We start from the raw sequence: 14,165 nt of genomic DNA on the forward strand, positions 1-14,165 counted from the left end.
GTGAACAAAAAAAATCTGCATGCTGGAAACAAGAGCCATAAAAAACCAATTTGTCCCTGGTGACACTAAGAATGTGAAACCAGGGCTTCCCTGGTGGCGCAGTGGTTGAGAGGCCGCCTGCCGATGCAGGGGACACAGGTTCCTGCCCCGGTCCAGGAAGATCCCACATGCCATGGAGCAGCTAGGCCCGTGAGCCATGGCCGCTGAGCCTGCGCGTCTGGAGCCTGTGCTCCGCAACGGGAGAGGCCACAACAGTGAGAGGCCCGTGTATCGCAAAAAAAAAAAAAAAAAAAGAATGTGAAACCAAGCAGGACCCTGTGGGGCTCCTGGGCATGGAAGTCTTTCTGTGTCCCCTATTTCTTGTTTGTAGGAAATAGGCTTCAGTCTCCATGACCTTCCCTTACTTCCAAAGGACAGTTTCAAACAGCTGCTAATTAGGAAAGGGAGGCGATGCAGAGACAAGGGAGGAGCAGTCCAGAAACAACAGTGCAGCCTTGAGGCAGGGTCCTGGTTCCTCCTCGCCTCAAGGGATACACATAACAATATCTGTGAGCTCTTCTGCAGAACTAACCCCCCCCCCAAAAAATGGAAGATGTTAACTACTTGATGAAGCATTCTTCATTCCAGAGAGAAGGTCACAGTTTGATAACCCTGAGAACCACAGAAGCTCATCAAGAGACCACCTGAGGCCAGATTAAAGGAATGCAGGCCTTGCACACACCCTGATCCTTATCAGCAACCCCATCCTTGAACCACTGCTATAATACTCCTCACCAAGTGCCCCCCACCACACCCCGGGTTGGGACACACAGTTTTTGAGGACATGAGCCCGCTGTGTCCCCTTTGCCTGGCAAAGCAATAAAGCTATTTTTTTCTACTTCACCCAAAACTCAGTCTCTAAGATTCGATTCGATTCGATTCAGCATCAGTGCACAGAGGCCAAGTTTTCAGCATCAAATTGGGAGAAGAGACAGATTTGAGAAATAGAATTAGCAAAACTGAGTGGAAACACTAACAACATTAATACTAATAATTTTCCCTAATAATTTATCATCATAGCCCTAGTTTCATGAAGACCCGGGATGTGAATTTACACCATACTCATAGTCTGAGAAATAAACATAGTCAATCCAAGAAAAAAACAAATAATTCCAGGTTGGTCAAGTACCTTAGCACCCAGGAGAAACCAAGACAAATCATCTCAATCCAGGCCCTTCAGGATTCACAAAGTTTAAAAGTATAACCAAATGAGCTCCTAGTAAAATATATCAAACATACAAGGAAACAGACCTCCATAATCAAGAGTCTAGGAAGACTACAAACTGAAAAATAAGACATGCTCAGACTGCTGCTATTGAAATTATAGGTCATTATAGGGACTTCCCTGGTGGCACAGTGGTTAAGAATCCGCCTGCCAATGCAGGGGACAAGGATTCGATCCCTGGTCCAGGAAGATCCCACATGCCATGGAGCAACTAAGCCTGCAAGCCACAACTACTGAGCCCACATGCCACAACTGAAGCCCACGTGCCTAGAGTCCGTGCTCTGCAACAAGAGAAGCCACCACAATGAGATGCCCGCACACCGCAATGAAGAATAGCCCCTGCTCTCTGCAACTAGAGGAAGCCTGCACCCAGCAACGAAGACCCAATGCAGCCAAAAATAAATATAATTAATTAATTTTTTAAAAGAAGGTCATTATACACAAAGTAATAGATTTAAAGGGTTTTGAAGGATGTTTTAAATGAAAAGACAGAGATAATCACTATTGGTGCCAAAATATTGGCTTCCTGTACACCGATGCCGAAATGAGATACGAGATATGGAGACAGAGTTTTGGAGGAGGAAGAAAGGGTGGCTTTATTCTTTGCCAGGCAGAGAGGGGAACACAGCAGGCTAGCGCCTCAAGAACTGTGCCCCCCTCCCTGGGGAATAGGGAGAGGTCTTATAGTTGGAGCTCATGGTCACCGGTATGCAATAAGGATCAAGGCAGTAACAGTCTTGCATTCTTCTTCTGCACAGTTTCAAAATGGCTACAACACTGGGTCTGGTCGGCTCCAAGGGTGGGGTTGCTGACAAGATGAGCAATAAAATGCTAATCTTAATGAGCTTCTCTAATCCCTTTAATCTTGCCTCAGGTGGTTCTGTGGCTGCTCCTTCCTTGATTAGCAACTGTTCGAATCTGCCCTTTGGAACTCAGGGAATGTCATGGAGGCTGGAGTCTTGCCAAGAAATGGGGGACAAAAAGGCCTCCATGCCCGGAAGCTCCACAGGACCCCACTCGGATTCACTATGTAGAGCAGGAAAAAGGGACATTTAGCCCAAACCAGACCTTCAGGGTAAATTTTCTGAGATGATGCCTGAATTGGGCTAGAAGGACAATTAAGAATTAGCCAGGTTGGGGACTTCCCTGGTGGTCCAGTGGTTAAGACTCCATGCTTCCAATGCAGAATTAGCCAGGTGGAAAAAAGTGGTGAGGCCATTCCAGACAGAGAAATCAAAATACTGATGAGCAAAAAGATATAGAAGCAATGAACAGCATGGAGGGCTCAGGGGAAACTAGAGGCATTCTTCTATTACTAGAATAATAAACACCAGCAGGTAATGACTAGAGAAGCTAAAGGAGTAGAGAAGGACCTGCATGTGGAGGGTTCTCTATACCATGCAGAAAGTATGGCCCACTGAAGGATTTTAAGGCGAGTGTCATGATCATTTTTGTTTTAGGTAGATTACTTTGGCAGTAGTGAATGGAAAGGATTTAAGATGGATAAAGCTGGAGGAATGGAGATCAGCTAGGAAGCTACTGCACAGTTTATGGGAGAAATGAGGAGGGCCTGAACTACTAGGGTGACAGTAAGGATGGGGCAGAAAGAGATTTGAGAAATAGCAGATATAATTAGCAAAAGTTGGTGACTGACAACTAATAGGAAAGATGAAGAGGGAGCAGTGTAGAATGGCTCCTGTGTTTCGTGCCTGGGTGATTAGGTGACACTAATTGCTTTGGGAAATACAACAGGAAGAACAGGTTGGGACAGAAGAAGAAAATGACCTAAGTTATAAAGATGTTAGGCCTGGGTACCTGTGGGAAATCGAACTTAGGGATGTTTAGCAAGCAACTGGAATCGATGAGACTGAAGCTCATAGAAGTCAGTGCTGAAATAATTAACCACATGAGTGGCTAATTCACTACTTCACAGAATCTACTTCAGAGAATAATACAGTCATCAAAAATGATGTTTAGGGGAATTCCCTGGCGGTCCAGTGGTTAGGACACCACTGTGGACCCGGGTTCGATCCCTGGTAAGGGAAATAGATCCTGCATGGTGCAACTTAAACCCGGGACAGCCAAATAAATAAATGTTAAAAAGTAAATAAAATAGGGCTTCCCTGGTGGCGCAGTGGTTAAGAATCCGCCTGCCAATGCAGGGTACTCAGGTTTGATCCCTGGTCTGGGAAGATCCCACATGCCACGGAGCAACTAAGCCCGTGCACCACAACTACTGAGCCTGCGCTCTAGAGCCCGTGAGCCACAACTACTGAGCCTGCGTTCAGAACTACTGAAGCCCGCGCACCTAAAGCCTGTGCTTCGCACAGAGAGAAGCCACCGCAATGAGAAGCCCGCGCACCACAACAAGAGTAGCCCCCGCTCGCGGCAACTAGAGAAAGCCTGCGTGGAGCAACGAAGACCCAACGCAACCTAAAATAAATAAATTTATTTTTAGAAAATAAAATAAAAAATATTAACAGCTTTCTTACCTTACGAAAACCTGCATTTATTTAAACACTGTAAAAATGTGAATAGCCAAGTCTGGAAAGAACTACGTCAAGATGCTATGGAAATTATTTTGAGATTGAAAGTTTATGGGATCCTTCCTTCTACTTTTTTATATATTCTAAATTCGGTATAGAATAGTATCATAACGGGAAAAACTGTTTTTTAAAAAGTAACATTTCCTCTTACCTCTAGCGGGACATAGCTAGAGTTCCTATCAAATACAGGACCTGACACATAGCAAGCCCCCAATAAATGCAGCAAAGGACCAGCACCTGAGGTGTGAGAGCGGTGGCCTCGGATCTTCCTGCCTTGTAGAGAAGCCTGTCACGCCGGCCCTCAGGACTCGGCCTCACCTCGGCCCGCCCACAGCCGGGCTAACGGGCCGCGCCCGGCTCCGCGCCCGGCTCCGCCCTCCGCTCCCACTACCCCAGCCCCACGGCCTCCCCGCTGCCGTCTTCCGGCTTGAAACAACTCCTCCCGGACGGTGAGCACCACCCCCCTGAGGACGCTGGCCCCTCCCGGAGGGGCGGTTCCGTCAGGTCTCGCTGTCCGGACCAGTCCTGACATTTTCAGGACACTGGGCCCCTCAGGGGCAGGGGATAAGAGCGTGCCGAGCCCGCGCGGCCGCTGGAGCTGGGTTGCTGGCCAAGCCCTTTACTCGGCATCCCTCTGGAGGAGTTGGGAAGGGGAAAGGGGGGAGAGGAAAGAGCGGTCAGGGAAGGGGAGAGGTGAGGCGGAAGGAAAGGGAGAAAAACCAGTGGGGTAGCTTAGGAAGCCGAAGCCACGGCCGCGCGTGGGCGCTGGCGGGCTCCGCGGCGGGACCTGGGCGCAGCCGCCCCATCCAGAGGCCCCACGGTTGAGGGAGTCCTGCAGCGGAACCGGCGCTGGGGCGTCCGAAAAGCCTCACCCGAATCTTGGCTGTGAGCTCTGGTCTCTAGGATGCTTACTTCTGCGTCCTGAGGTGTCGCCTGGAGGCGGCCTCCAAGAAGCCTGAGGGGACAGCCCTGAGGCTGCCCCCGCCCCGCCCCCCGCGCCCTCCCCGGCGCAGGCCCCGCCCCGCAGCAGGCCCTCTCCCAGAAATCTCGCCCTTTCCTTCGTTCACCCTGAGGGTACTGAGCTCCAACCAGATACTAAGCGCCAGATGCTTGGGTTAAAGCGGTGAACGTGATAGACCAGATAATTAAGACGCAAGTTACAATCTAGTGTGGAAAGTGCCGCTGGGGGAGGGGAGGATAAGGGCACCCGTCCTAGCTTGGGAGGGTCAAGGAAGGTCTCACAAAAGAACACACCTTTCACTCTAGCAGGAAGAAAGAAAATCGGAGGCAATGGTTTTTGATGATGAAAAGTTCCCATTGGATGGCTCCTGGTTCCTCTGAAAAGTAGAGGTCTGCCATATCTGCTAGGGGCCAGGAGAAAGAGAAGTTGAGGAAAGTAAAGAAGGTTTGAATTTATTTTGAGTAGGATGGGAGAGTTTACTAAGTAATAAATGACATAACTAACCACTGGACCACCAGGGAATTCCCAGGAAGCTTTGCCTGTTTTGATCACCCATGTATCCCAAACACTTAGAACAGTGCCTAGCGCATAGCAGGCACTTAATAAATGGAATGCATAAATAAATGTCTTTCAAGTGATGATGGAGTTGCCCATTAGTTGTAGACCGTAAGTTTATGGTGGCCACCAACTTACCTATAAGTGTGATTTTATCCAATAATGCTGACCTCTGCCTGCCTAGAGGGCAATTCTGGCAGAGGCAGAGTTGGGATTTTGCCAGGTGGAAATGATGAAAGGAGAATGAATTGATAGATGTTGATTAGGTGATGAACCATGAAGTCTATCTTGGAGAGGGAGGAAATAAAGGCAAGAGGTTTCTAATGGACAGGGAACAAAGTGGAAAGAGCAATGGGCTAGACTCCTGACAAGGTTGAAGAGTTGGCATTTTAGGACAAGTCTGGAGGTTGAAATCAGAGGGTGATGCAAGACAGAAGGCAGAGTGGTTCCTGATGATGATGCTTCAGATATGGCCATAGCTGGATTGGAGCAGAGGTAGAGGACTCTGAGATGAAAAGGTCTAGGAATTGAGAGTCTAGGTCATTTAATAGGTTATCTGCACAGATGTTTGGGTTTCCCATAGATTTCCCTCCTTCAAGATCTCTGCCCTAGGCCCCATCCAGCCCCTTCACCAACCTTCATAGGATCTGCATTCACATTTTAACTTAAGCCTCAGATCCCAAAAGATCTGGCATGGCTCTGGGCCAGAAAACCGAAGGGGCTAGTTAGAGCTATAATGGACATCTCTATTATTATGTTTTGATACCAGCATGCATACACCTTTCTGGAAACAGGATGTCTATGTTTTCTGGAGGAACAACCAGACCTCCACTTCTCGGTCTCAGGCCATGTGCAGATAGTGTTCTTCCCTCCATACCCTTACTCCAAGGATGTGTATGTGACTCAGACCTGCCAGAAGAAGCATCCTATTCCCCTGTGTACAGTTCAGTGAGTAGTTCAATGATGTATGAATGACCAGCTGGAACCCATAAGCACAATATTGTCATAGCAACACCACATTTTCAGCTTCACTTGAACTTGCTACCACACAATACCTAAAAATAAAGTCAGCACGGAAGACAGAGAGTCAGGGACTTCCCTGGTGGTCCAGTGGCTAAGACTCTGTGCTCCCAGGGACTTCCCTGGTGGTGCAGTGGTTAATAATCTGCCTGCCAATGCAGGGAACATAGGTTCGAGCCCTGGTCCGGGAAGATCCCACATGCCGCGGAGCAACTAAGCCCGTGCGCCACAACTACTGAGCCTGCGCCTAGAGCCCATGCTCTGCAACAAGAGAAGCCACCACAATGAGAAGCCCGCGCACCGCAACGAAGAGTGGCCCCCGCTCTCTGCAACTAGAGAAAGCCCACGCACAGCAACGAAGACCCAACGTGGCCAAAAACAAATAAATAAAATTAATTAATTAATTAATTAATTAATGGTCTTTACTTTGTGGGAACGAGAGCCCTATGTTGCCAGATTTTAAGCCAAAAATATTATTACGTACAATCTACTAATCTTATAATGTTGACCATTCAAGTTTTGAAAACAAAACAAAAAACTGCTGGCCACATTGTCTGGGCCAAATGTTATATAACAGTATGTACCTTTAAGCCGTTTTATGGTTTCAGCTGCTACATATATACTGGTAGCTGTCAAATTTATATCTCCCCCACAGACTACTTTCCCAAGCTTCAGATACATGTATCTGCCTCCTGCCTGACATTTCCTTGTCACAGGAACCTCAAATGCAAATGTCTAAAATGGAACACATTGTCCCCTCACCCTAAATTGGTTACCAGGTTTGTGTTACTTACCTCAGTAAAATGTCACTAACATACACACCCAGTTCCCCAAGTCAGAATCCCTAGAGTCATTCTCAACTCCCTCCCTACTCCACCCTATCCCATGGTAACTAAGTCTAATCAATTATAACTTTAGAATTCTACTTGAACCTGTTATTCTCCATTCCCACCATCACTGCCTTGGTTCAGGCCTCATCTTTCATTTTGCCTAAACTAAAGCGAAGTTTCCCTAACCAATCTCTTGCCTTCAATCTCTTTGCCCTCAACATAGCCAGAGTGTTCTTTCCAAGACACAAACTTGATCTTGTCTCTTCCCTGCTCAAAAATTTTCAATTATTTCCCATCACCTTCAGGATAAATTTCCAACTTCTTAGTCTGGTATTCAGGGCCCTTTGTGATCTTGTCTATCCTACTGCTTCCCCAACCCCCAACTAATACTACAGCTGCACTGAGACACCTTCAATTTCCCTAATGGGACATGCTTTCTCTGACCCACCACCTTTACACAGGCTGTTTCTACTGCTTGGATGGTCCTCTCTTCCCTACACTCTCATTTTCTTGATTCCTCAAACCAAGCACTGGTCATCTCTTCTGGGAAGCACCCCCTGACAAGCAACCCCCTTCCCCAAGGTGGTTAGATGCCCTCCACCCCTCTTAATACCCTGTGCATACCTCTATTTTAATTGTCTATTATTTGACTGTTTCCCTCACTGAAATGGGACCTACTTTAGCACAGAGACCCTGTCTTACTTCTGCCTCCTCAAGACTGAGCACAATACCTGATCCACAGTAAGCACTTAATAAATATTCTCTGAATGAGTGAATGAATAAATCTAGTCCAAATCATGGTACCAATGGAGAAAACTTTCTTGCCCAAGATTACATGGCCAAACAGTGACAGAGCTAGAAAATCCAAGTCTCCTCAACTTCAGCTCAGCGCTCTTTCTACCAGACTAAGCTGGCAGTTGATGGGGGATAGGGTGAGAAGAGAGGCATTGAATTGTACTGCAAAGGCAGATATTGAAGTTTGACCCTAAAAAGAGGAGTTGACATGAAACAGAGTGGTGGTTTTAGGGAAAAGAGGGGCAAATGAAAAATAAAGGGTCAAGCACGTTTGATTTGTCATCCTTAACATGAATATTTGTGAAAAAGGTCTCGGGCAACCTAAAGACATGAGATGTAAAAGAGGAAACAGACTCCATCTATTAAAGATGGAATGAGGCGTATAATCAGGAACCTTAAAAGTGATGGAAGAAATTTTCATATACTGAGGTATAGGGAAGTCATTCTGGCTTATATATGATTTGACTTGAACTTTATACTAATTACAAGCCTGTCTTGTGGTCTATCAAACATACATTGCACATGTGCTTTAACCATTCAAGAAAATGGTGCATTGTCCAGAAGTAAAGAATATCTGTTATGAAATTAGAGATAAACGCCTTCCTTCCTGGGATGTCAATGCTAGTGCTCCTTTGACGAAAAGGCTCCCTTCCCAGGCACCAAGGTCATACTGACTTGCTGTGTACGAGCTAATCTGTCTTTTTTGAAACACTGAAGGAATGTACCCCTGTCATGTTTGATGTCCTTTGTTCTGACAAGATATAAAGCTGTGCTGGAAACCAGGCTTCTTGGGAGCAGTTCCTCAGAGCTATCTGAGAGGCTGTCTCCTGGGCTACAGTTTTCAGCTTGGCTCAAATAAAACTCTCCTCTATTCTATTCTTGCTATAGATTGGTTATTGATCATTTATGGCAATAAAAGAAACAATATTTTAACATAGCACATACTATGTATTACTCTAAGCATATAAATGTTTTCATTTAACCCTCAAAACAACCCTATGTGGTAAGTAATAATATTATCCCTATTTTACAGATGAGATAACTGAGGCACTGAAAGATAAAGTAGTTTGAGATTTCACAGGTAGGAAGTGGCAGAGCTAGGATTTGAATAAGGTAGTTTGATGCTAGAATCCATGTCTTCAACCACAATGCCTGAAGATAATTCTGACCTTGGTAATCAAGACAAAAGGGGATCACTAAGCTTTCATTGAATAAAGTATGAGTTGTCTGGTGGGCGCAATTTTTGGGCCCTAAATTCACAGAGACTTCTGTTAGGTATGTGGGGGATGGGAGTTCTTTGTTCTGTGATGCAGTGATGACCTCAGAATAAACTGCCACTAGGCTGAGGGAAATGGAATGGCTGCCAGAGGGCCTGCTTGGGGCTGAGGGGGACATGGGGCTTCTCTGGGGCCAGTTGACCCGTGCCCTGGCCTGCAGACACTGTGGCAGCAGCTGCCTTCTGAGTCCAGGGAACCTGGTAATACTATTCTTGTTCGTGGTTTGGCAGATCCGGAGGTGGTGGCAGCTTGGCAGATGGCGACAGCTTCAGCCCTGGTACTCTGGGGGCAAGATGCAAGGCAAGGTGGGTGATATAGGTGTACAGCTCGGTAAATGACTCACCACATGAGTTCAGGTGAGGAATCGTTGACATGGATGTGGGCTCAAAAGAGTGACTATAAGCCTTAAATGTGAGGCTGGGTGAGTGACCATTAACACTAGATTTCAAGCCAGCTGAATGATCACTGACCCTAGATGTGGGGTTATGTAAGGGAATGCCGATCTCCAAAGGTAGTTGGGTAATGGCCATTAACACCAGATGGGTAAGTGACTATTGTCCACAGATGTGGGCCCCAGTGAGTGGGAGGTTCACTCCGGGTGTAGAACAAAGACTGAGGGCTTAACGGTACATCTTGTGTCTCTGAAAAAGGCTTCATGCCTGATTGTATCTTTCTCCACTCCCCAGGGCCTACCACTTCTGTACCATGTGGCTTTCCTTGATCGCCTGTGGAAGCAGAAGTCAGGGGAGGAAGAAGAGGAGGAGGAGGAAGAGGAGGTATCTCTGCATCCACTGCAGCCATGTTCTCTTCCCAAAGAATCTCCTATTGGAGAACAAGCCACCACAGCCTCATCCCAGCCATCCTGTGATTCTGAGGGCCTCCACAAGGCCACAGGGACACTAGAGCAAGTACTCACGCAGACCCCAAACCCTTCCAGATCCTTCCCCACCTTTCAGATCTTGACCAACCTGCCTGTGAGACACAAGACAGCATCAGGGAGCCACCTACAGCAGAGAAAAAGCCAGCTCTTCTGGGGTCTCCCCTCTCTGCACAGTGAGTCCTTGGAGGCCATCTTCCTGAGCTCAGGTGGCCTCTCTCCCCTGAAGGTGTCTGTCAGTCCTTCCGTCTTCTTTAACAAGTTTGTCTTCCTGCCTAGAACCCCAGTATTGCTGCTTCCCCAGTATTGCTCCCCAACCCCACTTCCTACACATGAAGTCCATACTACAGAAGATCTGGAAGGAATGGCCTCTGACCCTCAGCAACTTCCCTCCCCATCTTCCCCTCCTGTCCCATCACTTCCCCTCCGTCTTAAATCCTTTCCCATGGATCATAAGAGAGTCCTATCTGGCACTGAGGCAAATACCCAGTGGCTTACACAGCAGAGAGAGGTCCCTTGGGTCTCTGAGGATCAAGCCCTGCACCCACAGCCTAACCTCCAAAGAACCAGGCCCTCCAAACTCTTCCATTCATCTGAGGTCTGGTGGAAGGTGCCATGGGATCCTGGCCTCCAACAACACATTCCAGACTCACTCTGTGCCTCCCTAGCAGAAAATCCTGCTAGCCTTCCGGGAGCCCTAACTAGGTCTGAGGCCACATGGAGGACCACGGGGCAAAATGAGGACCCCCAAACCCCTGAGCCAGCAGTGCCAGCTCCCAGCCTAACCCCAACTTCTCTGCCAGAATGCCAGGGAGTCAGCCCTATAGGAGGCCTCTCTGGACCTGAGGCCCTCTGGGAAACCACAAGGCGAAGAGAGAATCCTCAGATCTCTGAGCCTCCGACCTCAGTCCCTTGCCAATCTGTAGCCCCCATGACAGAGCCTCAAGGAACCAGCACCCTGGAAGTTCCACCTGTATATGAGACTCAGTGGGGAACCACAGGACATAAAGAGAGTACTCAAGCCTTTCAGCCCCCAACGCCAGCCCCCTGCCCTCCCCCACATCCCCTGCCAGAACTCCAGGGAGGCAGTCCCCTGGGAGATCCATCTGGCTATGAGCCCCAGTGGAGATGCAGAGACAATTCAACAAACCTTTGGGCCTTTGAGCCCCCAGCCTTGGACGTCGACCCAGGACTCCATGGAACCATGCCTGCATGTGTCCCATCAGGATCTGAGACTCCGTGGAAGGGCACGCAGAGTAGAGAAAATCTTTGGGTCTCTGCAGACCCAGTTTCATCTCCCAGCCTTCCCTCAGCCTCTCTGCTGGAGTCCCTAGGAACGGGTGCCCGGGCAGTCTTGTCTGAGTCCAAAGCTTTGTGGGAGGCCATGAGGCAGACAGACAACCTCTGGACCTCAGAATCTCCAGGCCCTGGCCACAGCCCATCTCTAGCTCCTATTCTAGAACCCCACAGAATCAATCCTGTGGGAGGGCTCACTGGGTCAGAAACTGCATGGAAGGACACTGATCATTCCCGGAATTCCTGGGCTCTTGAATCGCCATCTCTAGCCTTCAGCCCACCCGAAGTTCTTGTACTGGATTCCCTCAGAGCTAGCCCTACGGGGGTCCTCTTTGATTCTGAAGCTACATGTGGGGACATAGAAGGGAGAAAGAACTCCTGGGCCTCTGAGCTCCCGGCTTGCAGCTTACCCCAAGACCCACGTGGAGCCAACCGCTTGGGAGTCCAATCTGACTCTGAGCCTACTGGGGGGGACATGGAGCAGAAAGAAACCTGTTGTGTTCCTGTGTCCCCATTGTGGGGTCCCAGCCCATGCCCAAACTCTATGTTAAAGTCTCACACAAGTGAGCCTATTGGAGACCAATGCAACTGTAAACCTGAGGGGGAAACAGTGGAGCAGAGAGAGAACTGCTGGACCATTGAACTCCCAGCCCCAACCCCCAGGTCACTCTCTGCTCCTCTACCAGATCCACACATTGCCCTTGGGTTTGTGTGGAGGAATGTGCAACAAAGAGGGATCCCCCAGGACCCCAGCCTTCCAGCAGTGGATCCCCTCCAGCCAATACCCTGGCCTCCCACCCAAGCTGAAGCTCTGAATATTGAGTCCAACCAGCCTGGCCTACCCAAGGGAGAGCTGTTCCCAGGGGCTAAGGCAGAGACTCCATCTTCCCAGGGTGAGGTTGTCCCAAAGGTGCCCACCCACTCTGAGATCCAGGCCTGTCACTGGAGTAAAGAGTTGGAACTCAGGCTGAAGAAACTACAGCAGAGCCCTGCTTCCAGATCTCTTGGCCCAAGTCAATCATTTGGCAGATCCCCTGCCCTGAGCTCCACAACTCAAGCCGCCCGGAGACTCTCTTCTCGCCCACCACAGCAGATTCATCCCCTCAGTCTGTGCCCCAACTCTTCAAGCTGTCATCCCCCCAAACCTCAGAGCACAGTAACTCAGCCTGCCCAGGTCCCCCACTGTTATCACTCCCACTCCTCTATCCAACCTCAGCTATGGAAGTCTGGCAGGGCAGAACAAGGGTCTCAGAAAGAGCAAAGAATGAATGCGAAGGTGGTGTCCTAGATCTCATCCCAGGGGTCATGTGTTCACTGCCCAGGCCTGGAAGAGCCCTCATACCCTGAGGTTCCAGCCTCAGGCAAGAGACAGGACAAGGTTTCAGCCCTATCTTCAGCCAAAAAGAGAGAGAGCCCCAGGAAACCCAAAGAAGGAGACCACAGAGAAGGGGATGCAAAATTGGGGTCAACTACCGTTACAGGGAAAAGCCACCTAGCCCAGGCCAGACTAGCAGAGGTCCCTGTAAGCAGACTTTCGCAAAGATCTCAGCACAGGGACCAGAGCTCTCGACACACTGCTCTCTCCCTGCAGCCTCACTCCAAGGCTTCAGGTTCCCAAGATCAGAAAGGGGCAAGGCTGGGAGCTGGTGACATCCTGGCCCCTCGGCACTGTAAGCACTGCCCTTGGGCCCAGAAGCGTCTTTCCTCCCCCACACCTCAGGCTCCCCTTATCAGGGGTCTCCAAAGGATGTTAGCCAAATTTCTGGGTATCCATGGACCCCTGCCCGCCAAATCCAGTCAGCAGAGAAAAGGCTGGTAGTACTGGTACCCAATATAAGTACCCCAAGACCTGAAGCCAAACCAGTTGGGGGTGGAGACACAAAGGAAATCCTAATAAACTAGCTGAACTAGACAAATCCCACTCATGTCTTTTTTGGAGTCTGGGGTACTGGAAATGACGGTTCCCTATTCTGCTGCAGCTGTATCTCCTCAGGATCAGGTCCCAGAAGTAGAGAGCTCAGGATTCTATAGGCTTAACTTTCTTTTCAAGCTGTTCACAGATGATTAACCTGGAGTCTACAACCTGGAGTCCTCACTCTACAAGGTGAAGCTGTTAAGGCCAGGGGAGCACAGACCAATGCTGCCCTTGAGAAAAGCTTCACAGCAAGTCAACAGAAGAAAAATATATCCATTCACACGAGCACAATTGGTCTGGGTCCAGGCAGCTGCTCTTGGTCCTGGGTAGGGTCCCCTTCTTCACACACTTGATACACAAGTTCCCCACATACGTTTCTAGCCAATTCTTGTCAGCCCTCTGCTCTTTTCTCTCTCTAGTTTAGCTCATGCATCCCCAAGGTCACAAAAACAAGTCCCTTTTCATATGTTTAGCGATCGCTGGATTTCTTCTGTAATTACCTGTTCGTATCGTATACCCATTTTTCTACTGCACTGTTTGCTGGGTATTTTATTACTTTTCTACTGCTGCCATAACAAATTATCACAAAACAACATAAATTAATTTTATTAGAAGTCTGATATATGTCTCACACGGCTAAAATCAAGAGGTTGGCAGGGCCGTATTCCTTTCGGTAGGCACTGGGTAGGATTCATTCCTGGTCTTTCCCAGCTTCTAGAAGCTGCCCACATTCCTTGGCTATTGGCCCTCCTCCTCCATCTTCAAAGCTAGCAAAGGCAAGTTCTTCTCACATCACATCACTTTTTCCTCCCTCTCCCACTTTTCAGGA

At 48.6% G+C, this 14,165-nt stretch overlaps 1 protein-coding gene across 1 annotated transcript; it reads left to right on the plus strand.

Moving 5' to 3' along the window:
- Window positions 1–9,322: 9,322 nt before the first annotated feature.
- SPATA31G1 (SPATA31 subfamily G member 1) lies at window positions 9,323–12,709 on the plus strand (the record flags this gene model as incomplete). Its single annotated transcript, XM_079706673.1, has 2 exons — window positions 9,323–9,448; window positions 9,935–12,709. 2 exons carry the CDS (start codon window positions 9,323–9,325, stop codon window positions 12,707–12,709), a joined length of 2,901 nt encoding a protein of 966 aa, XP_079562799.1.
- Window positions 12,710–14,165: the final 1,456 nt, after the last annotated feature.

The sequence above is a fragment of the Hyperoodon ampullatus genome, assembly GCF_949752795.1.
Source record: "Hyperoodon ampullatus genome assembly, chromosome: 6".
Taxonomy (NCBI): Eukaryota; Metazoa; Chordata; class Mammalia; order Artiodactyla; family Ziphiidae; genus Hyperoodon; species Hyperoodon ampullatus.